This window comes from Eupeodes corollae, chromosome 1, assembly GCF_945859685.1.
Source record: "Eupeodes corollae chromosome 1, idEupCoro1.1, whole genome shotgun sequence".
Classification (NCBI taxonomy): Eukaryota; Metazoa; Arthropoda; class Insecta; order Diptera; family Syrphidae; genus Eupeodes; species Eupeodes corollae.
In genome coordinates this window covers 120,053,671-120,080,154 of record NC_079147.1, presented here as the reverse complement: position 1 = coordinate 120,080,154, position 26,484 = coordinate 120,053,671, and the positions used below count along the sequence as shown (strand labels likewise).

The following is a 26,484-nucleotide window of genomic DNA, read 5'->3' as shown; positions in this document are numbered from 1 at the left end:
TAGCTGCAGTCTTAGGATCTTAAATAAAAACTAGAGTTAAGAACGACTTGAACCTTAAAGACGTCCCTACATTTTAATGGAAAGACATTTCAATCATTTGATGCTTACCAAGTTCCCAGTATTCAAAGACTAGGGCTTTCCGAGCAATGGCGACATGTTTCTTCAAACCATAATCCAGCAGATGTGATATCAAGAGGTCTTCAACCACAAAAGTTTAAATTATGCACACTGTGGTCTTACGGCCCACTATTTCTACATGGTCAGGAAGATAGTTGGCCAGCATTTTATTCCAAAAGTCTGGGGATCCCAGACAACAGTAAAAGAAAGAGACCCATCACTGAAGCAACAGTGATTCAGGATTGTGATCAGAATATGATTTACAGATAAATCACAGAGAATATTCTAACACGCTTCAACAGATAATCTCGTATATCCAAGCCTATCGTGACCAATGCTTTTCAATACAATTATCCGAGCTGAAATCGTGCATCAATTCTTATGTTTTAATCTACAAGCTAGATACAGCAAGAAAGCAGAAGTATTTTCCTGCGAATTTTTTCTTTTTAACAGTGAAACAAGTCTTATGTGTTCCTTAAAGAAATCAGAACTAAATTCAATGTGGACACAAATGCAACGTACATATCAGTGGCTCTATTTCACAAAAAGTCCATCTCGAAGAAATCTACAAATGGATATAGAGGATTCCGGAATATTAACACTACAATCACTACTTACTTCAGAGTTTTAATAACACGCAGTACAAAATAAAGCAAGGAATTCTCAAATTACCCCATAATCTCCAAATTCGCACTTACCATAACGCTACAATTGGATACGTAGTTCTGCTATTAATAATCACACTCATCAGCTATCTAATCTGGACACGAAAATCGAGATCGAAAATGTATTGCTGACGCCAACCTAGATATTTGTATTTTATTTTGGCTTTTCTTTTTGTTATAAGTTAAGTATTTTATGTTCTAATATTGTTCTAGATATTAAGATATTGTTACCTACTTTTGCTTATAATAATTGTAGCTTTAAGGTATTTAAAACTCGTTATTTCAGTAATAAAAGTCATTAAGTAACAGAAGTTCTTACTGGTTGTAATTTTATTCAGTTGGATTATCTCCATTTTAACAAGTTCAAGTGCTTGTTTCAAAACATTACAATTATCAAGTTAATGTGCTTGATAGTTCCAACTTCAGAAAAACGAATCTTAACAGGACTGACGATTGAAACTTAACACAAAATATATTATTTTTTTTAAAAATAAAGTGGAGAACACTGTATTATGAAAGTTGTAGTATATAATAAATTATAAACATCACAGATTGTAGTAAATTGATAAGTAATGTTTCAAATCAATAGTAACGTTTAACAGACAACAGTCACTTAATTGTTGGTTTCCAGGGTTTTGACATGCCAAAGGACTGAATTTTTAAAAACTAATTGTGTTTTTTTTTTAATAACTTGTATTCAAAATGTAGAATTGAAATTAGTTGACTAAATAAAGGTCTTTCCATTGTTTTAAAATAAATTGTAATTTCAATAAAATATAATAAGACTTTGTATATATTGGTTGATAACATCGAGTTTCCCAACTTTTGTACAATCACCCATATGTATAATAGTCAATACTAAACAATTTATCTTGTACTTGTTTTAGTTTCATTTTTGTGATTCTTTCATTGTTATAATGGGTAATTTTTACTTTTTTCTATTTTTGTTTTCTCATTAGAGTTTTACTTGCCAGTATATACATACATTTAAGAAACATTTTAATACCTACTTTTTAATAATAAAAATTAACATTTCTGTAAAAAAAAACTATATGTTACCATAACGCCTATTACGAGATTTCGTCAAATAAATTAGTAAATTCCAGGCAGAAGCTTGTGTAAAGAAGGCAGACCATATACGGTTTTTAAGAAAAGTATAAAAAGGGGAACGACAATACCAAAAAACCGAAGAAGTTATGGAAGCCATAAAACCAATTTTTACTCAATTATCTGACAGCACTCTATGAATCCCAATACTATAGGTTACTTGAAGTAATTCAGCAGCACACATTACAAAAACTATTATAATCCATACAATACAAAAAAATATTTCCCTAACCCATAGGATTATTTGTTATTTTCTTTACTTTAAAGTATCTTACAGATAAATTTAGATCTTGTCCCTATTCATGTGACAAAAAAAAACAGGTACTTTTTGTACAGGTACTTGTGTTTTTCAACTTTATCTAAAAATGAAGATGAGTAAAATATCAATGCAACTGAAAAAATATCTTGTGGCTTGAAATAATCTTTTTTGTAGAAGTGTTTTATTTCTTCTCTTGTGGCAATATATTGAAATAAGGACTTATTGTTTCAAAATTGTATTTTTATGTGCAAACAAATTATTAAACACATTACAAAAACGTTACAAATCTTTTGCTATACAAATTACATATATATAAAAAACATTTTTTTTGGTCATATCTTAGAACGAAGCATTTTTCTGTTAATTTGAGTTGAGTGGATCTTAGATTTGGTTGGAATCGAAATACCGTCTTAGGTTAGGTTAGATTTAATAGAGTGGTGCAACTGCAAAACGAAAATCATCTTACTTAGATCACTGTGAATTCATTGTGCTCTTGAGGAAATGGTGGGGATTTGCCGCAAGTCGTCAAAAAAAATGTCTTAAGGATTGTGGAAGGTAACCTTTTCCGTCTCCTCGTGAGATGAGCTGATGCTAATTCTGCTCTTGTAGGTACGGCAAATTTGTTTGCTCTTTCATTTCTGATAAAGAGATATTGAATAATGAGAACATTAAGTTCTCTCCATCCATTAGGAATATACTCGTATGTTGTTATTGACAACGAGCGAAGGAAATGAAGAAGAGGAAGAATGCCTCATAGTTTTTTCAAAACAAACCAAACAATTTTACTGCCTTTGAGACATTGCAGTATTTGTTGCCGTAACTTTTGGTCATGTAAAAATTTGGTCCGTCGAATATAGGCGTTGCAGGCCTTCCTGCTTGATTGAACTTATTCCGGTTTTCCGCAGTTGGATTGGCTTTAAAACAACTGAGACTAACCTTCTTGACCCTAATAACCTCTTTACAGCTCGCATCGAACCATGTGTTTTCCTTAGTTCTGATGCTTTTAACCCGGATAAAAGTTCTAATTCCCAAGAGAATGAAACTTGTGATCATATCAGCGCTGGCGTCAACGTCACTATCAAGGAAGCATAGTGACCAGTTAAAAAACCTAAAATAATTTTTGAGACTGTGCCAGTTGGCTTTCTCGCATTGCCAAACGGTTCTCTTAGGAGCTCTTTCTTTAACTAGAGAATTTCTTAGCACACACTCCTTCGGGTGTTGTCTGGCCCGAATATTAAGGTCATGAAGAATTGTGTACATTGAAATCACCCGTAATAAAGATTTCAGTGCGAGGATAGGACGAATCAGATGGAATCAAACAAAGCCTCAAATTCACGAGAAGTTGACACTCTGTCTAGATTGGAGCTTCGATAAAGGAAACAATAGTGAATGATTTGCACACCACATAAAATGGAAAAAAAGAATGGGTGCAGATTCCATATTGTGGGAAAAACTGATAAACAACATCGTTCCTAATGTATATGGCGAGGCCATGGAGGCAAACAAATAATGGCACCAGGTTATACCCTTGCAATGTTGCTCATCTTAATAGGTTCACTTTTTGTCGTACTTTACTTGAAGAATTTGACATTCTCTCTTATCTTTTTAATGAAATAGCATTATTATTTTCTTAGTTTGTTATAAACTACTTCCTATTAAAGATTGCCTAATCCTTGATACCAAAAGATTTTTACTGATCAGCTAATCTTAATTCCCTACAAAAAGCATTGGTTTTGGCTTATTTGAATTAATTTGAGGCCAAAAATATGATTTTAAATTAAATCGATTGGCAAAGCCAATTGTTTAAAAGCGTTTAGCACAAAAATGGATTGCGCAAAACAATGAAACGAGGAAGAAATAAAAGCAATTTTTAAAAAACCGTAATCAATTGTTTAAAAAATCAAAAACTACGGGACAAATATGAAAGGTTGAACTGATAATGACACATCAATGGCCGATAGACATGCAATAATCAGAGCTTGAAAGTGGTGTTAAGTTTAGTTTGGCGACGGTGAAAATAGTTATCATAGCTGCGAAGTCAGTGTCATGATGTGGGGAGCAATTTCCTATTATGGAAACTGAGCTACAATGGTTCTATACAAAGGTGTGTTACAGAAGACCTTCTCATTCTAGCATAATGATGCTCCTATCCACACAGCTATTCAGTAAAAAAATGGATCGGAACTCAAAATGTATTAGTGTTTGTATGTATCATATACTAACCTGATCTTTACATATCGTTGAAAAAGTTTGCGGGATAAGTTCCCGTTAGGAGTATGAGTCGGGAAGACAATACAAAACCAAGGAATCCTTAATCGACTGAATTAAAAAGAGTGTGTAGAGATTTTTCTGCAATACTTGCAAACACTGACTCAATCTCAAAACGAATTTTTGAAACAATTTTAAAGAAAGGTTGCTTTCTTCCATTTTATGCTTTTGAACCTGTTCAGATGAGCCAAAAAAAACGTTAATTTGTGTGAGGAATTAGGTTTAGTTGGACAAGGAGTCTAAGGGTAAGCTTTAAGATACAATTATTTTTCCCAAACTAAGCGCATAATAATACTGTTTCATTACATACATAAATACCTCAAAAAGGTTATTATCATATATGTATGTATACGCAGAGATACTTACAGTAATTTTCTATAAACAGTGGATCTATTCAGATGAGCTAGTGTACAATTAACGTTATTGAAGTATTGAATAAGACTAAGTTTTATTATAAGAATGTTCTTATTTATTGTTTGCCCTTTTTTCAATATAAACGGTGTTATCTATTATTGTACATATCAGCTTTAATTATATTGTGCAACAATGCAATCACCTTGTTAAAGCTAAGGCATGGCTCTCAAAATTGTCTAAGGTATCATACCTTAAAACTTTTGTAGACCTTAAACATTTTAAGTGAAAAAATAATCATTTTTAGTTGTCCGCATTTCATTTTAAGAAATTCAATAGTTTTTGAGAACAAAATATGCCTTTTAATTTTTAAATTATACATTTTTTGGAACATTTGTCATCGCTTTTTTAAACTTTGAAGTCAATAAAAGGGAAGAAATTAGCGAATCTGTTCCTGTAACCTTTTTTATTTTATTCACTAAATTCAAATATTTCATTCGAAACTACATTTACATGACATTATTATTCCTTAGGTGCGAACAGCGGGAACGAGCTTATTTGGATGGACTCTAATGAAAAGGAAATTTCCTTATGGCGTGAGATGATGAACCGCCCAAACTTTTGGATTGAAGGAAGTGTTAAGCTTAGATCAAATTTAAATGAAATATTAGATAGGAATGATTCTCGGCTATCAGTTTAATCCAAAGGTTGATATAATTTTGTATTCCTTTAAGCTTATTATACTTCAATATCAATAATAAAATTCGGTAATATCTATTCATACTTACATTTTATTTTATTTGATAAACATTTTAGAACGCACAAAAATTATATGCATTATACCATTGAATATTAACAAATAGAAGTGGATACGGAACATTGCTCAAACGACCATTAGCTTTCATGATATTATTGGTTTTCGTATATAGAATAAAAAAGTCCTTTTGGAATCTTTTTTGAAATCGAACTATATGAATATTTATGAATGAACGGATAAATGAGATACTATGTTTGTGTCGCCCTACAAAAAAAAAAGGTTTTAAGAATAGGTATACCCACATTAGGTATTTAAATGATTTTATTCTTTTTTTCGTGAGTAAAAAAATTTCCATTTCTTACTATTTTTGTTTTGTTTTGGAGATTTGGTTAATTGGATTTACAAAACCGTTTGCTTAATTTCAGTAACTGTCATTACTGTATCAGGAATTTTTTATCGGTACTGGCAGATATATCATTTTACGAATACATAGATTTGTGAATGACGGTACGATATAGCAAAGTGCATGTTGTATAATAACTCAAAAATTAATTTCCTTAGTAAAGGCAAACTTTTTAAATAAGCTTGAACAAACTAAACTTGTTTTACAATTAACAATGTCTAACTTAAATCAAATAAATTAAATACACATGTAAGCTTGGTGACTCTGAAAATGAAGAATTATATTAAGAAGAGTCAACTCAAACCACGGGGAGAGTACGATAACTAAGGCGACAAAGTTTAATAACGGAAAAAACAAGCATTTTTTTATTATGGGAGGGGGTCTATCTGCCCCCGTTTAGGCGGTAGGAGCAATTTAAAAAAATATGTACATTAAATTGAAAAATATTATTTAATAATATTGGTAATACTTACAAATAAGTTGTTTGCATTTTTTTGAAGCCAAAACGTTTGTCTATTAGCTCGTTTTTAAATCAAGTCAAAACTATGCATAGTTTTTGAAAAAAAAAAATAATTTTAAACTCAAAGTTTGAGTAAAAAAAGTTAAAAAAAGGTTTAAAGTGCAATTGTGTAATACTTCAAGTTATCTACTATTGTTTTTTAGAATTTGTTGCTCTTAATTGTTTTTGATGAAAAACTTAAAACTAGTTGATTTTCCGTCTTTTAGTTCTTGAGAAAATTGAAAATTACCAAAAAAAAATATTTTAATTAAATTACTTTTTTTTGCTTAAGTATTTACGTAGTTTTATTTTGATAGTTATTGTCGTATAGTCGTATAATCATATAGTTGTACCCGTGGCATAATGCTTAGTGCTTAGGACTGTCATGCCAGAGGTCTTAGGTTCGATCGCTGCCTATGCCATTTAAAGTCTTTTCACGGGTACTGCCTCTTGTGAGGAATTGGCAAATTCTCCAAGAGTAACTCTTGTCATGAAAAAATTCTTTCTCAAATTATCCGTTCGGATTCGGCATATAAACAGTAGGTTCCCTCCATTCCTGACAACATTACTCGCGCACAGGAATGGTTGAGAGTTGTAAGTCACTAGGCCCTAGTTCTCAGCGGACTGTTGCGCCACCCAATTCATTTATTTATATTTATATAGTCGAATATGGATTAAGATATACCTAGGGTAAATTAATTTTGCTTATATCCTGCTTATTTAAATGCAAAAGCAACTTTGAACGCACTACATCTTGCACCCAATGCACCTTCCACCCCCAACCTTGCACCCACTCCAACATGCGCCCATCCCAAATCCTATAGTGTTCCCAACCAGAAATAAATTCTAAAATAAAAACAATAGTAGATAGCTTACTTACTTAAGGTGGCGCTACAGTCCTGTGTGAACTAGGGCCTCACCCAACAAACTTCTCCATCTAGCTCGGTCCCTAGCTAGATGTCTCCACCTGATCCGCGGTCTTCCTCTACTGCGCTGTCCTGTGGGTGCGAATTCGAAGACTTTCCGGGCCGGAGCATTGGTTTCCATGCGCTCTACGTGACCCAGCCATCTTAGTCGTTGGACTTTTACTCTTCTGGCTAAGTCTACGTCGCTGTACAGCCCGTACAGTTCGTCGTTCCATCTTCTCCTCCACTCCCCTTCGATGCATACGGGACCGTAGATCACACGAAGAACTTTTCTCTCGAAGCGACCCAAGGTGCTTTCATCTGCTTTTGTCATGGTCCATGCTTCTGCACCGTATAGCAGGACGGGGATGATAAGGGTCTTATATAGCAACACTTTGGTCCCTCGAGAGAGGACTTTACCACTCAATTGCTTTCTTAGTCCAAAAAAACAGCGGTTAGCAAGAGTTATTCTGCGTTTGGTGTTGTTTTCTGCGTTTACAGTGGAGCCTAGGTAGACAAAGTCCTTGGCTACCTCAAAGTTACGTATGTCGATTGTGACGTTTTGACCAAAACAACGGTGTTGTATGTCCTTTCTAGACGACAGCATGTACTTTGTTTTGCCCTAATTAACCGTTAAACCCATTTTTGCCGCCTCTGCCTCAATATTCACAAAAACCCAATTGACATCACTCTGAGTTCTTCCGATTATGTCAATGTCATCAGCATATGCCAGTAATTGGATAGACTTTTGAAAGATAGTGCCTCTAGTGTTGACGTGTGAGCTATGCACTATTCTTTATAAGCACGCTGTAAAAAAAATCGCATGACAGTGCATCACCTTGCCTAAAACCTTTTTTGACATCGAAAGGTTCTGTTAAGTTGTTTCCAACCTTTTTGGAGCAGCGTGAATTCTTCATGGTCATCCTGCACAAACGGACGAGTTTGGCAGGGATGCCAAAACTACACATGGCTCGTCCCTGTAGATGCTGTCATATGCGGCCTTGAAATCGATAAAAAGATGGAAGGTGTCGATTTGGTGTTCTTGAGTTTTTTCCAGGATCTGCCGTAATGTGAATATTTGATCAACTGTGGGCTTTCCTGGTCTAAAATTACACTGATAAGGACCTATCAGGTTGTTGACGACGGGCCTTAGACGTTCACATATTACGGCAGAGAAGATTTTGTAGGCGATGTTAAGTAGACTGATTCCTCTAGAGTTGGTGCAGTTTAGAGGGTCTCCTTTTTTCAGGATCGGGCAAACAATACTGAGGTTCCATTCATCGGGCATGCTTTCTTCTGACCATATCTTACAGATAAGTTGGTGCATGCTCCTAACCAGCTTATCCCCAGCTGCTTTAAAGAGCTCGGCATTCAAGCCATCCGCTCCAGCGGCTTTATTAGACTTCAACTTAGATATAGCAATCTTTACTTCGTCTAAGTCGGGAGGACGGGATTGTTGGCTTTCGTCGTCTATATCGAATGGGTCATCCTGTCTGACAGCGGAATTCAGTTCTTCATCGCCGTTATACAGTCTGCAGAAGTGGTCCTTCCATATCCTCAGCATTGACTGCGGTTCCACTATGATGTTTCCACTTTCGTCTTTGCAGCCTTCGGTTCTAGGTTTATGTACCTATGTATTTCGTTTCACTTGTTCATAAAACTTTCGAACCTCATTCCTGCTTTTATACCTCTCAACATCTTCGACCGCACGCTTCTCATGCCCTCTCTTTTTCCTTCTGAGAAGTCGGCGTTCCTCTCGCATCTTCTGCTCATAGAGCTCACGAGCAGCTCTCGTCCTTTTATGCAGCGCCGCTGTGCGTGCCTCTTGTTTGGCTGCATTTGCCTGCCGACATTCCTCATCAAACCAGGGGTTCCTTGTTGGTGGCTGTTTGAAACCTAGCACATCAGAGGCGGCTTCTCTGATTGCATCTTGGCAATGTTGCCACTGGTTTTCGATACATTGTGTTGGCGACAGAGAACTTCGAGAGAGGTTACTTGTAACTCGGTCGGAAAAGGATTTGGCGATCTCTGGCGATTGTAGCCGTTCGACGTTGTATCTTCTCCCAGCACCTCCCTGTCTTGCCTTCGGTCTATAAATCCGAAGTGCTACCTTGGCTACAACGAGGTAGTGGTCCGAGTCGATGTTAGCTCCTCGGAAAGTTCGTACATCCATGATGCTGGAAGCGTGTCTGGCGTCGATCGCAATATGGTCAATCTGGTTGACGGTAGATTGATCTGGAGAAGTCCAAGTTCCTTTGTGGATGTTGAGGTGTGGAAAACGCGTACTGGCTACCATTACGTTTCGCCCCGCAGCAAAATCTATGAGCCTGAATCCATTGTAGGAAGTGTTGTCGTGCAGGCTGTTCTTCCCAATTATTCCACCAAAGATGTCTTCCCTTCCTAGCTTGGCATTAAAATCGCCCAGGACTATTTTAATATCGTAGCTAGGGCACTGCTCATATGTTTTCTATAGCTGAAGACTTCTTGCCTAAGTCTGGCTCCGATGACGAATCCGCATCCAAATAAGCGCTGTTGGTTTTCGTGGTAGCAGTCACCATAGTAGATATCGCAGTTTTTCATCCTCTTTTTGCCCGGCCCATCCCATCGTATTTCCTGGATGGCGGTGATATCTGTTTTATATCGTTCTAGGGCCTCCGCTAATTCTTCGGCCGCACGTGGTCTGTTAAGGGACCTAACATTCCACGTGCATATCCGAAGTTCGTTGTCCTTTATTCGTTTGCGTTGGTTGTCAACAGTAAATCCGTCCGTATATGAGGCTTGTTGGTGCTTCGCAACTATGAAAGCTTTGACGTGGCCAGGAAGTCACCCCGACGCACAACCTCCAACCTGGAGGGCCAGATCCTAAGTATAACTCCAAGGATGGGGAGCCGGATAAAACCGCTCCTTACAGGCCTGGGCTTCGAGTAAGTCGAAGAAGCCCTATAAGGTGTTCACTAAGTAGTTCAACCTTACTGGAACTGTAGACGCCACCGTTGATTCCATCTCGGGAATTCCTCCGCTGCCGTCTGGATAAGGAGAGGTGCCTTAGTGGAAACACCTCTCCCCACCTTTCTCGTTTGCTGCCCCCAACAACTTTCCACTGGGGTTGGAACCCAATCTCCGGTTGAGGTACTAGGCACCCGATGTTCACCACGTGGAGGTGAGAGTATGAGTTGATAGACAGAGGTTGGTTTTAAGAAAAACCTGTGTCCTCTTGAATGCACATGTCTACCATTTGAACATCTGATAACTTAGCAGTATTACAAAATTACACTTTTTTTAACTTTTTTTCCGCAAATTTTGAGTTTAAAAGTATTTTTTTTTTTCAAAAACTACACATAGTTTTGACTTGATTTAAAAACTGGCTAATAGAATGTTGGCTTTAATAAATTGTATTATACTTGAAATGTCCTTAGCATATTTTTCTTAAGAAAAATGATTGTGATTTATGCAAATTGTTAATGGAAAAAAAGCAAATATCAAAACAAAGATACTCCATATTTAGAGTGTCTTTGTATCAAAATAAATATGATGCAAAAGAACATTTAATAAAATCCCGTCAATTCGAAAATACGGAGGCTTGATAGTTCACACAAGAGAATTCGTAAATTATGTAAAATCTGCTGTGCAATGTTTTGTAAACGAGTGCTTCAAAATTACAATTTTCTCAGAATTCAGCCTCAACAGCACTTAATTATTAAACTTATGTTAAAACTAAATAATGAAAAAAAAAAACATCTGATATCAAGCAAAATTTTTTGCTAGCAGTATATTTTTATAGAGAAGCTTGGTCTTGACCATTTATAATTAGTTTCAAACTTAGTTTCATTATAAATTTAATACTAGGTTAATTTTTAAATAAACTGTTTTTTTATCACTCACTTTTAATACATATTACAATCACTCATGTACATATGTACCAGCACAGATAAGAAACTATACAGATGTCTTATGCCTATAGAAGCAAATGTCCCATATTTTTTCCACTGCTCCTTGGCTATCAACCGAGATAAAGCTTTTTGTCAATATGTAAAAGCTGTTTTGGATTTCACATATTGACTTGCCAGTAGGTATGCCTGTACAAAGCTATGTGTCGAACTATAAAAAACTTTGAAGATTGTTTTTTCTCTCAATTCAATGTCCATAGAAACAAAGAAGAACAGAAACTATTTTTGTTTCGATGATCTTTTGATCCCGATGTTACCATATTAGAGTTATTATTGTTCAAGCGATGTACATAGGTATTGTATGCTATTTATTATTGAATATGAAAATAAAAACTAAAGTTATTAATTCTCCATGTTAAACTTTACCATGTCAAATAAAACAATATACTCATATTGAAAATACATTTAAGAAAGTAAGAAAAGATAAGTTAGATGCACGACATTTTAAAAATAATCTGTATAGATCTCTATGGTAACTCGGATGCACATGTACGTTCGCGTATAAGGCTAAGGCTCGTTTCACACTACGAGGTTTTGACTGTACGGCAAAAACCGGACCGGACTTTAAAACAGAGACAGATATTGACTTCAAGCTTATTTAATTTAATATAAAAAATGTTGAAAATATAGTTCAAAATAAAAAGTTAATCAACCCATAGTTTGGGGCGACTTTCCATTACCGCAGCACGAATTTCCTTCTGATTTTTTTTTTTACAGTTAGGTATGGGTCTCAATAGAACATGTTTTAAATATCAGGGCGAGGAAACAACTTTAAGTCAATAAAAAAATATTTTATTTTTCGGACTTAACCCTACTTTTTTTGTATTGCATTTTTGAGCCTAAAACAAGTTTTTTTTAATTGATATCACGGTGCACAGTGGTTCGGTTTGTATGGGAGAGCGGAAAAAAGTCTGTAAAATCTGAACGGTTCAACGGATTTAAATAAAATTTGGCATACATGTTAAGATTAGTCTTATACATATTTGGTCAAAATTTGGTTCAAAAAAAAAAAATTATAAACAAAGTTATTGACATTTTTCTAAAATTTGAGGGTTTTTGATTTTTGTATGGGAGAGCGGAAAAATTTTTGTAAAATCTGAACTATTAAACGAATTTTAATGAAATTTTTAAATCATTTTAAGATTATTCTTATACATGCTTGGTCAAAATTTGGTCAAGAAAAAAAGTTATTGGCATTTTTCTAAAATTTGAGGGTTTTTGATTTTTGTATGGGAGAGCGGAAAAAAGTCTGTAAAATCTGAACTTCTAAACGAATTTTAATGAAATTTTAAACACATGTTAAGATTAGTCTTATACATGCTTGGTCAAAATTTGGTCAAGAAAAAATTGTTAGAAAAAAAGTTATTGACATTTTTCTAAAATTTGAGGCTTTTTTTAGTAAAATCTTAACTTTTTATTTTGAACAAAATATTATTACTAACTATGTATATTATAAAATTAAATAAATAAATAGATAAATACATAAAAAAAAATAAATAAAAAAACAATTATGAAGTAGTAATTTTATGACGCTAAAATGAGATTGGAAGTATTTTCTTTTTTGCCTGTGGCCTTAAACCTGTTATTATTGGATCTTTTTAATTTAATCCTTTATATATATAGATTTAAGTAAGAGATTTTATTCTAATAAGACAGGTAATACAAAATTACGCAATACACAACAAAAACAAAGCAATAAAACTTGAAAAATAACACCTTTTTTATTTCTACCTGCCCTACTTTTAGCAAAAAACTAAAAAAATAAAGGATTATCCCTAATCCTTTTCTTTATTTTTTTTAAGCTCTATCATATAATTTAAAATATCATAAAACTATATTGCTTTTCGTGTGTTCTTTCCAAGAAAATTGAGTTCAAAGTTGAAAAAATTTTCCGGGCAGAAATAAATGGTTTCGCAAAAATCGAAATTCTCAGACCTTTGTCAATGTAGTAATTTTGTTTTATTTTTAAAATAAAGTTTGACATTTTTCTTAAAATAATGGGCTTAACCAGTTCATTCTGACAATTAATAACGAAGAAATCAAACTTTTTGGTAAACACCACCGTCAAAACGCAGTTTTTTGAAATCCGATTCAGTGAAACATTTTTGATCATAACTTCCACATCTGCACGTATCTGCAGCTGATTTTTTCTGTGCTTTTACATAAATGCATGGAGCATATGCTGGCATACTTACTTTCTTTGAGTCTTTTGGAGCTTTTTTTTGAAATCAAAAAGTTTAAAAAAAACACATTTTTTCCTAGTACTTAAGCTTCAGACTACTTATAGAAGGTATCTTTTATAAATAATCACTTTTTTTTATTTTATATAATCGAAAATAGACCAATTAAATTATTTAAGAAGCTAGAGAATTTATTTAAAGGAACTTCGGAAAAAACATCTCAAAATTTGTTGAAAATACGGTTCGCGATTTGAGTAAAATGTGCGGCGCGTACTAACAGCTAGGTATGTAAGGGGGGGCATGCTGCCCCCCGCTTGGGGTCACTATAGGATCTGGGGTGGGTGCGAGTTTGGGTATATGCAAAGTACTATTCTATTTGAGCACTAAAATAAAAGAAATTACCAAAAAAAAAAACAAGTATGGCAACACTGAACAAAAAACAGGGAAGAAATGTCAAAATCAACCATTTTTGAGTGTTTTGTATGGAAAAAAGTGAACTTTAAAAATTAATTAAAAATAGAAATAAATGTTTCCTCGCTCTAAAATTGCTATAGTTATTATTTATTTGCACATATCTATCGAATAAAAAAACCGCGAGTTTAAATTCGTGCTGCGGTAATGGAAAGTTGAGCCCATAGTTTTTTTTTTTATTTAATTTAAAACTAAAAAAAGTACTAAAAATACGTAAATTTGATTCTTAAACTTAAATATCGGGTAAAGAAGAAAGAAAAAAGAAAGAATTGTTCCCATCTCGTACAAATTGTTGCCATTAACATTTTATTAAACTTATATTTTTACAGAAAACTAAAAACCTGAAGAAAAATATAAAAAAAAATTGAATTTAAATTCAAATTGAATCAAATAAAAAAAGAAACTTAAAAGTTGTTTCCCATATAAATATTGTGATTAGTGTTTTTTTTTTACATTTTGAGACAATGTTTATTTAACAGAAACTTAACTTCTTTCAAAATATATTAATTTAACTTGTCGATACATCTATTTCCACAGAAAATAGCTTAAACCTTTGTATATACATATAAACTATAGTACTCTTATGGAACATGAATTTTTAGTTCATTGATGGTTGACAGGCGGCGCTGGGGGTACTGAAAATTGAGGAAAAGAGTTGGTTGTATTTTTTTCACTCTCGTAAGAAATCAAGGGAGCTAGGGAAACAAAAAAATAAAATATTTATTAATGGTTTTTTTTTGTGTGTTGTCATGGAGATATTCATATGTATTGAACTATGTAGGTTTTGTTTTTGTTGGATTTGTTTTCAAATTTATGAAATCTAAAATAATTCAAATTTATTTTCTCAATACCTGCAATGCTGTCAAATTTTGAATATTCTACATTGTTGTGTGGATGTGCATGTTTTTTTCATTTTTTGAAGAGAAACAGTACGTTAGGTGTATACCTACCTATATACATAGGTAGGGAAATTCAATTTTGAGGCAGTTATGAATATATTTAAGGAGTTTTAGTTTTAGTTTTGTTGAAAAAAGGTGTCAATTAGATCTTTTTTTTTAATTTTACCAGGTCGAAGTCAATTTATTTTTTCCAAAAATTGAATCATGAACGATATTCTTATTTGCCTTATTTATCCACCGATTAAAATAGTTTAATATTGGAAATTAATAATTATAACTAGAGTAATAATAATAAAAAGACCAACAATGCTTAAACCTTTTACAAAATATTTATAACAATATTTTGTGTCTGATAAATAATTTAAAGTCAATATTTTTCTTGTTCTCTGTTGTTTCAATACGTAAGTAAAATCATTTATAATTTATTTTGATTTTGTTGGTTTTCATGTTTTTTTATATGTTAAAGATTTGTTTTTTTTATTTTTTAAATTAACTTAAGGTTACCAACAATATTCGATTTTTATCAAAATTATACCACATGCCGAAAACGTATTTCTCTCATACGTAATTCGTTGCATACAATAATTTTAGGGATATGTTATATTATTTTACGTTTGTAAAATATTCGATTTTACAATTATTTTTTTTCTTAATTTGTTGTTTGTTTATTTATTAAAAAAACGGTTAGTTAAATTTGTATCATCATTGTATCAGTTTGGTATCACAACACATTATATAATATAAGATTTAATTCAAGTCGCTATGGTAAAAAAAACACCCACTCAATTTTTGTTGGAGTCCTAGTCCTATCTGCATCATTCTGTGTTATTATGTATCTGCATAACAAACTTAATTTGAAGACGAGATCTCTCTCGGTTCTTGAGATATGGAAAACTCCCCGAAGGTACGCATGTACGTACACTCGTACGACTTGCATACCTGTATCGATAGCGTATCTTTCTTTTCATTTCAATAACAATAACTCCTACTTTTATATTTCATTTGATCGAATATACATACATACATATGTACATACATAGATACATATATACCTAAGAAAATCAAACACATTGTACCTACCTCCTTTTTGTTTTGAAAATAAGTATTTGAACGTATTTTTCTTCTATACATTGACAAACGGCTAACCGGCAATACTTACAAAATTTAAATTTGAATTGCTCTTTTTATTGGTATTTGTTTTAATTATGGCTTTATACATAATCCATAAATAAATAAATAATAAAATCAAGCAATCGATAAAAGAGTCAAAACCATCGAACATTGCATCAGGTCAACTCCCACCACCGCCACGGCGGCGCCACCACATAAGCCAACTAAAGAGATGAGTCAAATGCTTGGTCTATGGAAATTTTTGCTTCTGGAGACGTGTTCATAACCTTAATTGGTTCTTAAGCCTACAAAACGCTAAAAACAGTTTTGGCGCCAGTCAATCCAAATACGAAGTCCTACGACGAGCATGTGTCGGTGTAGCTCCGTAAATTGTATGCACCAAAGAAATTTGCCATCGCAGAAAGATTTAAGTTGTATCACCGCAGTCAAAAGGCAGGTGAGCCTATAAAAGGCTTTATTGTAGCGTTTAAATTTTGTCACGTGACTGTAAATTTGGAGAGTTCCTAGATCAAGCCATAGAGGAAATATATTATCTAGAGTCCCGACTTAATGGGTTTGCTCTCTTTCGGCCTACAAACTAAATTTAGAGAATTTTGGCCGTTAGCATAAGCATGTGTTAGTTCTCCCGTGCATTTCTTATGGGAAAGTCCAGATTCTATGTAGTTGTAATGGGCTTTTGGTGAAGTTTGCACAATTAGGGGGAAAACAATATGAGGTGAATTCAGACGTTCAAAAAAGAAATCCGTTGAATTCAAAAATTTAAAAATGAATGCAATATTTTTAGAAAAATGAATTTTATAACTTCTTTTTAGTGAAAACTGTGCTAAAAATAATATTTGAATGCTTTTGGCATACAAATTATATGTATTTTATGAAAAATTTCGCTAAAAACAGACAAAATCGTGCTGAAAGTATAAGCGCACCCTAGAACTATAATGCGAACGTGGCCCAATTTGAGTTATGTCAAGTTTTAACAGATCAACAGCGAGGTGAGTATTTTGACAATTCTACGAAAATGTAAACAAACCAAAATTCAGTATCAATAATATTAATTTATTGAAATAAAAATATATAATGAATTTAATTTAATCCTCAGATAAAAAAGAAACCGAGAATTACGTAGCAACAAGAAAAGTGAAAGTGGAAACCCAGCGTAGGAAGCCAGCAACGCCGACATATTTATTGTGGAGTGAATAGGTACAAATTGAAGGTAAATGTGTTCATATTAATTTTTAACTCAAATTATATGAATATTGTTTTGTCTGTTTTTTAGTAAAAAATTACATTGCTCAACAAGACTGGCAATCAAATCGCTCTATTCTGATGGCTTATATCCTCATTTTTAACCCTGTAGGAATGAGAAGGGCCGATTACAGCGAAGGGATCGATGTCGCAGAAGTCTGAAAAGCTTCGCTTTGCAACCTATCTGACATGCTTCATTTGACGAGATGGATATACAAGTCGAGAGTTATTATAAAGTTGAGGAAGCTCTTTACTTGGTGGTCATTCATAGCCAAGCCAAATACAAATACAAGTTGAATTAATTCCAGCGTGTGATAGCAGTAGCACATTCACGTAATGTGCCACCATCTTTGCAATGCAAAGCACTTCTTTCAGCCAGCTACGGATAGGCGAAAGATCGCAATGTATGCAAGTCCTTCCTCATCATGTGAACAATAGTTAATTTAATCTACAGTCAGTTTTTCAAGACAGTACCTACCACCGAGGATTGGACAATTGATCTGTTTCACTATGTTCTTTATTGCAGAAATTCACATTTGAATATCTTCCTTTTACATTTTTTGGCGAACTCTGTGATGTAGTTGGTGAGGATGTGTTTATAAATAATAAAATAAAAACTGTCTTAATTTTCGCTTTTTCTAATTTAAATTGTAGGTCTCTGGAATTCAATTGAAATACCTTCCTTCATTCATGATTTATTGCTTTCAATGCCGTCAATATCTTCAATTCAATTCTGCCTCTTGTTACCAACGAAGAAGGAGACAAGTTCGGAAAATTTGCTGGCCATGGTATTTGGCTGGACGAAGAAAAAACGTCGCCTTTTTCTCTTTATCAGTTCTTTTTGAAAATGCCAGATTCTGAAGTCGAGAATCTTCTCAAGTTGTTCACGTTGTTCAAGTAGTTTTATCCCACTGGAAGAAATTGCATTTCTCATGGAACAACACAAAAAATCACCAGAAAAGAGAAAAGCACAAACGATTCTAGCTGAAGATGTGACGCTTCTAGTCCATTGAGGTGATTTTTAATAAACAAATAAATCACTTCTTTTAGCTTTTTAAGTTCAGAGGCGGATCTTAAACAAGCTGAAAAAGTCACAGAAGCGCTCTACAAGGCAAATGTTGAAGGACTAGGTGAACTGAATTAAAACTAAATCCTATCGTTAAGATTTTTCCACAGCCTGGACTATCCATTCTTGATCTGGCACTAAAAGCTTAATGTTTTACAACAGAGAGTATGTGAAAAGTGTTATGTTTGCTCGAGGTAATTTATTTTATAATTAAAAATCTTCTTTCAGCTGATACGATGAGAATCATCACAGCTGGAGGGTTCTATATTAAGCAATAGCGAACTCAAAACTTCGCACTAACATCACACTAACTCATCACTACAAACATCACATACCATTTCTAAATGTCTCCTTTTTGTTGGCAAGGATGAGCATATGAATAAAAACAATTCGTTTAGCTTATATCCATATTCAATTTTACATTAATTAAAAGTCATTAATAATAATATTGTATTCTTTTTTGTGATAAAAATAAATAATTTGAATCATTAAACATGTACGAGTAGACTCCCTGGTTTGTTAATCATGTTTATATATTTTTTAAATACAATGAAATTAATTCAAATATGTTTTTAAATTCCATTCGGCACTCAACGTTATAATTGGTGGTAATTGTGATGATTTCCAAATCTACAATATTTTTTCAATATTTCGCTTAAATTTGTTTCGTGCTTTTCATCTAGATAATCAAATTTATATCGTTTAAATGGGCGGGTAAAAATTCCAACGAACATTTTAGTTATGTAGGTCCCATTTTGTTCAAGGTTCGAGTTGTGCTGCCCCCAAACAACCAAAAATGGAATGTTTTATATTGGCTAATCCGATCAATTTGTACATTACCATTTGTATATTCTTCAAAATTCACTTGATTCAACCGAATTCACCCCTGAAGCAAAAAGCACCAACATCTTTGAATTCAAAACAAATTCCTTTATTATTAAAGTAAAGTAAATCATAAATAATTTTGAATAAAAATAATCCTATTCAGCAAAGAAACAGTAGAATATACAATGTATACAAAATTACACTATAGCTAAACAAGTTGTTTGCAAAAAAGATGTTTTCTAGATATACATAGAAATAAATCTAGGCTTCGATTTGACCAACTTTTACAAAAACTTTCGATGATAATGCGTGTTTTTGACGTTCTTTCTTTTCGGGCGTGTTTATGTATTCACAAAAGTATATTTCATCAAGAAACTAAGGGTAACATCATCGTCTGGTTTTAGTCCTTCTTCAGGTGTGAAGTTCAATTTGATTGTTACTTTATTGGACTTTCGTCAGGTGGTGAATCTATAAAAAAATAAGAGAAACAACATAGAATAAGAATTTCCAATTCGATTTTTTTGTTATTTACTTTGGTTCCTTTCGTTGAACTTTTATTCGAAGTCGATCATTTGCCGTTCCTCTTCCTTGGTTGGCAGTTTCATAATGGTTGTGGTCATATGGTACATCGTTGGGTTAGTTAGCTTGAGTGGCTTTTCACAACGCACAAGCAGAACGTCGGGCACATGTTAGTTAGGAAACAATTGAATGCGATACTTGATCGATCCTGGATGGTACTCCGGCTTGATGACATTGTGTTCGCATTGTCCACAACGCAGAGATCTCTTGACACACACACACTTTCTCTGCGGATAGAGGTTGTTCACGCTGAATTGCCGTGACTATAAAGAAATTAATTTTCATTATACAAGGAAATCTGAAATGGAAGTTGACTTACTTTTTTTGATGTTGATTTTCTGTGTGAAATTCGATGGATTCAACTCGCCGACATCGTCAGTAGCTGTCGAGAGACTGATCTGAATCTGTTTGGCTTCTTGGGGATTCTTGTCGGACCAGCTCATTTGCCTCCGAATGATTGCCACCGTTAAGCTAGTGCGATCCTTAGGAGCAAAATGAATGGATTCGTTGTAGATTTAAATTTTGAACTCTCTTACAGTCAAGGTTGTATTCTTGTTTTGTTTGCGTCTCTTGCAGAACTGCAGACTGGTAGTACTCTTTGCACCTAGAAAATGAAGATTAAGCTAGTTGACTACGATATGAATGTTTCGATACGTACTTACACAATTGATGTAGAAGGGCGTCAGCGGTCGACTTCCACCTGCATCATTGACTTCGTTCTGTTGTTTCGAATGGTTTTGATGGTGACACCTCCGCCGTCAACGCCGCGGCAGCTATTGCCATTGAGAAGTACATACAAAAACAATGGGCAGTATCTGTAATTAAAAACATTGATAGTATTTTGTTAAGAGAAATATAATATGTATACAAAAAATTTACCTGCAAATCAGCGCCTTGTTTGGTTTGCCTTCCAGATTACTTAAGGGAAATTGCTTCCTGCATTATGGCACTATCTAAAATGAAAAGACAGACTATAAATAAATCGATTATTGTTGCACCTCCTTCACTGCAATTTGACTTACTTTTTATTCAATGAAGTAAACTTGTATATACCCTCTTTATTATAAAGAAATTTGGTCCGAAACCTATTGTTTTGTTTTGCAAAATTGATTGTCATTTTTGACAGGTCACACAAATTCCATAAGTTTCTTCTTAGCCCAATCCCCCATTTTGCTTTTTTTTCTCTACTCACATGTATTCACCGATAGCGAATTTGAGAGAGTTTACCTCGAATTTGAGATAGTTCACCTCGGATAAAATTTGAGGGTGTTTCAGGTAGGACGGGTACCGGTCGGGACTCTAGATAATATATGAGAGACAAATTTATATTTGGTCTGTAAGCAACATCATTACAGTTCTTGTCACAGTCAAAAGTCGAAGTTTCCGCATGGTACACAAAACTCAACTCGTTATATGGATATGTCAAACGGCAAGTGCCAGCAATGTGGGAATCATCATAAGTACAAGTGTGCAGCTAAAGAAATAACATGCTACCTGTGAAAGTCCCGAGGTCATTTTGCAAAAAACTCTTACAGTCACGTGGAAGAAGTCAAATAAGAAGAATAAATGACGAAACCGATGATCAGTGCAGCCCTACAGAAGTCAACAATATTTTCAATTTGTCTGGAAGAAAAAGTTCCCGTCTTATTACGTCTGTCATAATTGAAGGTAGTGAGGGGCAGATGGAAGTGGACACTGGAGCATGTCAATCTATCATAAGTTATGTAGATTATTCTAAGATATTTAGTCAATTACTTGTTAACAATTATTTATTTAATTTACAGGCAGTCACAGGTCACAAGTTGGACTGTTTGCGAAGTCATGGTGGAGTGCATAGAGAAAATATATTATCTAGAGTCCCGACTTAATGGGTTTTCTCTCTTTCGGCCTACAAACTAAATTGAGAGAATTTTGCCCGTTAGCATAAGCATGTGTTAGTTTGCACAATTAGGGGAAAACAATATGAGGTGAACTCAGCCGTTCAAAAAAGAAATCCGTTGAATTCAAAAATCAAAAATGAATGCAATATTTTTAGGAAAATGAATTTTACAACTTCTTTTTAGTGAAAACTGTGCTAAAAATAATATTTGAATGCTTTTGGCACACAAATTCTATTGTTTTTATGAAAAATTTCGCTAAAAACAGACAAAATCGTGCTGAAAGTATAAGCGCACAGTAGAACTGTAATGCGAACGTTGCCCAATTTGAGTTATGTCAAGTTTTGACAGTGAGGTAAGTATTACGAAAATGTAAATGTAAACAAAACGAAATTCAGTATGAATAATACAAATGAAAGTAAAACAAAAATATTAATTTATTGAAATAAAAATATATAATGAATTTAATTTAATCCTCAGATAAAGAGGAAACCGAGGATAACGTTGCAACAAGAAAAGTGGAAGCCCCGAGTAGGAAGCCAGCAACGCCGACATATTTATTCTAGAGTGAATAGGTACAGTACAAATTGAAGGTTAATATGTTCATATTAATTTTAAACTCAAATTATATGAATATTGTTTTGTTTTGTTTTTTAGTTAAAATTAAAATTACACTTCTCACCAAGACTTTGTTCTTGGCTCTATTCTGATGGCTTATATCCTCATTTTTAACCCTGTAGGAATGAGAAGGGCCGACTGAAAAGCTTGCAACCTATCTGATATGCTTTATTTGTCGAGATGGATATACAAGTCGAGAGTTGCTATAAAGTTGAGGAATGTCTTTACTTGGTGGTCATTAATAACCAAGCCAAATACAAGTTGAATCAATTGCAGCGTGTGACAGCAGTAACACATTCACGTAATGTGCCACCATCTTTGCAATGCACTTCTTCAGCCAGCTACGGATAGGCGAAAGATCGCAGTGTATGCAAGTCCTTCCTCATCATGTGAACAATAGTTAATCTACAGTCAGTTTTTCAAGGCAGTACCTACCACCGAGGATTGGCCAATTGATCTGTTTCACTATGTTCTTTTTTGCAGAAATTCAAATTTGAATATCTTCCATTTACATTTTTTGGCGAACTCTGTGATGTAGTTGGTGAGGATGTGTTTATAAATAATAAAATAAAAACTATCTTAATTTTCGCTTTTTCTCATTTATCTGAAATTCAATTGAAATACCTTCCTTTATTCATGATGTATTGCTTTTGATGCCGTGAATAACTTCAATTCAAATCCGAATCCAATCTATCAATTTAGGCTTTTGAGATATTATTTGTTTGTAATTCGAAAGCTATTATATATGTACATACATGAAAGGCTTTTCGAAGCTATCAATTTTATGAAATAGTTTTTTCTTTCAAAAAAAAATGTTTGATGATTATAAACATCTATAATATCTTCCTTCAATATTTTCTTCCTTTACAATATTTTACTATTTCGTATAATGAATTTGTAGTCTTAAGATTATTATATCAAGTTCTTGTAATATATTGGAAAAAATACAAAAATAAATAACATAATATAAAATAAAATCTAAGTTAGGTTTCGTAATCAGCATCCAAAATTAAACGAAGTATTTATTATTTATAACCACAAAAGAATTACAATCTAGTTTTTTTCAAAACTTCAGGTAAAGTCAAATGAAATTATGAATCTTTCATAAATAATAAGAAATAACGAAAACTAAGTGAAATAGCAAAATGATTTGAACTGGAGCTAAAACCAAAGATATGTACTTTGCAAAATAATCTTGCGATTTAAAGTTAAGAGATACGTCATGCTTTTCTAATGAGGTTCGAAGTCAGGATATCTTAATCCTCTCAAAAAAGAACGGGTTTCTGACCACATAAAATCACAAAGAAAAACATATGAACTGATGAACCAAAACATATTAATAGTATTTAAAATACCAACTTTTTAATTTTGTTAGATTAAACATATGTCTGAATAAAAAGAATAAAATCTACTTAAAACAGCTTATTTGTTTTTTTATTATTATTTGAACCATAGAATTTAAAATATCCGTGTTAAGATTACTCGTAAGTAAATGAATGAACTTACCTGATTTGCATGCATACTCTGCCGTTGCTATTGCCGCTGTTAAGTCATTCCAACAGTGGCGGTCAACTATTGAATGTCAAAGCTTTCCCTTGCACCATTGAATTGAATTTCACAAAGTCGATGACTTAGCGGTAGATGAGGATGTTCGCCAATTCGGAACTGAATTCGTGATTCTGACGGTGTCGTTGCATTCCGTGAATCTTACTATTGGCAGAGACGTTGACACCTCTATCGTCAACGCCAGCGCCCACCATAGCCGCTGAGATAGATCGCAACGGCCATGATACAGCAGCAATTGAGTGTAGAAAAATATACTTTACTTCAACAATCAATAGGCTTCGAATAACTATTTACAAATAAAGGCGAAAGTCTGTGGTTAAAAACATTGATATTAAGAGAAATATAATATAAAATAAATGCACCTGGAGACTAGTGCCCTTGTTTTGAGCAAACCTTCAAAATTTCTTGAGAGAAATTGCTTTCTATATTGGTTTGTAATCGGCAGCACCCGAAATGAAAACACTAAGGAGATGCTAATAAAGTCGATTTTTATTCCTATATACATCTTCTTGAATTACTAGTAAAGTATATTATTGGAGCAATCAATAGCTGAAACAAATCAACTTAAATATTCTTTTGTTTACGAGATTCTTTTTTCTGAAAAGAAACAAATTCTGTTAAATGTTCAGATAAAACAAAATAATTTACAAAAACTTACTTGTAGAATCCCAAATTGAATGTTTTGTTTTTTAAATCGAAATTGTGGAACTGTGATTTTTGACAAGAATTCAAACTGGCATTTTGCCTTTTTTCCACCACTCACATGTATTAACCAATACAGAATTGGAGAGAGTTCACCTCGAATAAAATTTGAGGGTGTTTCAGGTAGGACGGGTACCGGTCGGGACTCTAGGTAATATATTTCCTCTATGGTGGAGTGGACGAATGTTGGAGTGTCGGCGAAGGAACATATTCTGACGTCCTTGGTTGTATAAACTTATACCAAATTGGAGAAGCAATTTTGTATGTGGTAAATTGTCGGTTTCAAAGAATTTTCAAGTAAGTCATATAAAGTCAAAATTGGAATCTACAAAATTTTGTCCTTTAGTCATGTCATAGCAGGTCATTTTGGTAATAATTTTGTTTCTAGTGTCGAGACGGAAAATGTGAAAATATTACAAAAATAAAATTAAAATTTCCACGGGTATTTGAAAATAATTTAATTTAACAAAGCCTATCGAAGGTTTCACTGCAGATATACTTGTTAATTGGCATTATGTGCCAAAGCATACACTGTTCCTTTCCAGTTAAGGTCAAAAGTCGAAGTAGAGTTCGATAGGCTATGTCAGCTAGGCATTATTTCACCTATAAAATATGCAGAAAACGCCAGCCATATAGTCGTGGTACCAAAACCAAGTGTATCAATAAGAATTTGTGTGGATTTCAAGAAAACCATAAATATATATGTTCAGATGGAACATTATCCTTTAACCATTTGTGAAGATATTTTTGCAAAACTGGCTAATGCCAGGTTCTTTTGTGTCATAAACCAAATAGGTGCATATCAACAGTTAGAGGTTACAACGGTTTCAATAAAATATTAACGTATGTAATAGGTTACCATAAGGTGTGTCTGCTGCAGTGGCTATTTTCCAGAGCGTCATTGATGGTGTCATACAAAATATAAAGAATGCTTTCGGTACATTGACGATATATAATCGTCATCAAAATAAGACTGTAAAAATAATTTATATAAGGTTCTAAGCCGTTTAAACGATCATAATATTCAAGGTAGAATATTTAGGTCATTGCATTTCATAAAATCGTATAAGTCCTAGTAAGCGTAAAATAGAAGCCGTAGTCAACGCACCCAGTCCAAAGAATTTAACTAAACTCACAGTCTTATCTGGGTCTCTTAAACTATTATATATTCCTATCAAATAAATTAGAAAAACTATACAACCTTTTGAAAATAGATATCAATTTTAATTGGTAATCTGAGTGCGAACAATTATTTCAAGAAAGTGTTGTTGTAAAATAGTATCCTTGAATTGCATGACGCTGAAAAAACTATCGTCATTTCTGCAGATGCATCTCCATACGGTCTTGGAACTGTCATGTCGCATCTTGTCAACGGAGTAGAACGCCATTCGTAGCCAGACCCATAGATGAAATATATTATCTAGAGTCCACGTAGTGAAAATGTCCGATTGGAATTTTCCTCGTAAAATAATGTCAACCTAAACGACTTAAGAAGCCACATATTTTCAATCAATGTTAAGTTGATACATATTCCAGAAATGGTAAAATTATAACACATCAATCGGGGACAATTTTATTGACCAGAAGCCTCATGATGGCAAGACTACTTCAAAGTAAGTTTCACATTAACAACAAAACTCTAAAGTACTAATTGATGTTTTTCTTTTTCAGCTACAAATCGAAATGAAGCTTATTCGATTTGACTTCTGCCGTTCAGTTGATTCGACGATATACTTAGAATCTTATCCATGATTAGTAAAGAATCGTCGTGGCGTACCTAGTTTTAAAATGAAGTTTTAATTTTTTCAAAAATGTGCGTAATTGGGTATAATTATTGTTTTTAAAATTCAATTCCATTATATATTATAGGTTTTGAAATGTATATTACAGCTAGGTTCCCAAATCGAGTAAAATTAAATATAAATCTAAATTGAAAATCAAGTGAAATTGTTTTCAGGGTTCTATCATTTTATGAAATATATCAAAAAGCATTTTGATTGACTGTCATAGTTTGTAAAATTTATTTTGTTTTATTCTTGTAATTGGTTTA

The 26,484-nt window shown here is 33.4% G+C and overlaps 1 protein-coding gene and 1 long non-coding RNA gene across 4 annotated transcripts in view; both read left to right on the top strand.

Annotated features, from left to right (window-relative positions):
- Nucleotides 1-5,550, top strand: part of LOC129942742 (uncharacterized) — a 163,626-nt gene extending 158,076 nt beyond the window's left edge. The window contains exon 7 of the mRNA XM_056051788.1: nucleotides 5,301-5,550. Within this exon, the coding sequence (XP_055907763.1) occupies nucleotides 5,301-5,467 (167 nt within the window). The 3' untranslated portion in view covers nucleotides 5,468-5,550. The remainder of the gene's footprint in view (nucleotides 1-5,300) is intronic.
- Nucleotides 5,551-15,283: 9,733 nt separating this feature from the next.
- On the top strand, nucleotides 15,284-26,474 carry LOC129942492 (uncharacterized). Of its 3 annotated transcripts, none has more exons than XR_008781040.1 (5): nucleotides 15,284-17,169; nucleotides 17,233-17,785; nucleotides 17,856-18,432; nucleotides 18,496-21,903; nucleotides 22,029-22,749. It is a non-coding gene; the product is annotated as an uncharacterized LOC129942492 (long non-coding RNA). The 3 variants fall into 3 exon arrangements; XR_008781039.1 differs by having other exon boundaries at nucleotides 18,496-22,141; nucleotides 22,206-22,749; XR_008781041.1 differs by adding an exon at nucleotides 26,106-26,474 and having other exon boundaries at nucleotides 15,289-17,169; nucleotides 18,496-26,047.
- The last annotated feature ends 10 nt before the right edge of the window (nucleotides 26,475-26,484 follow it).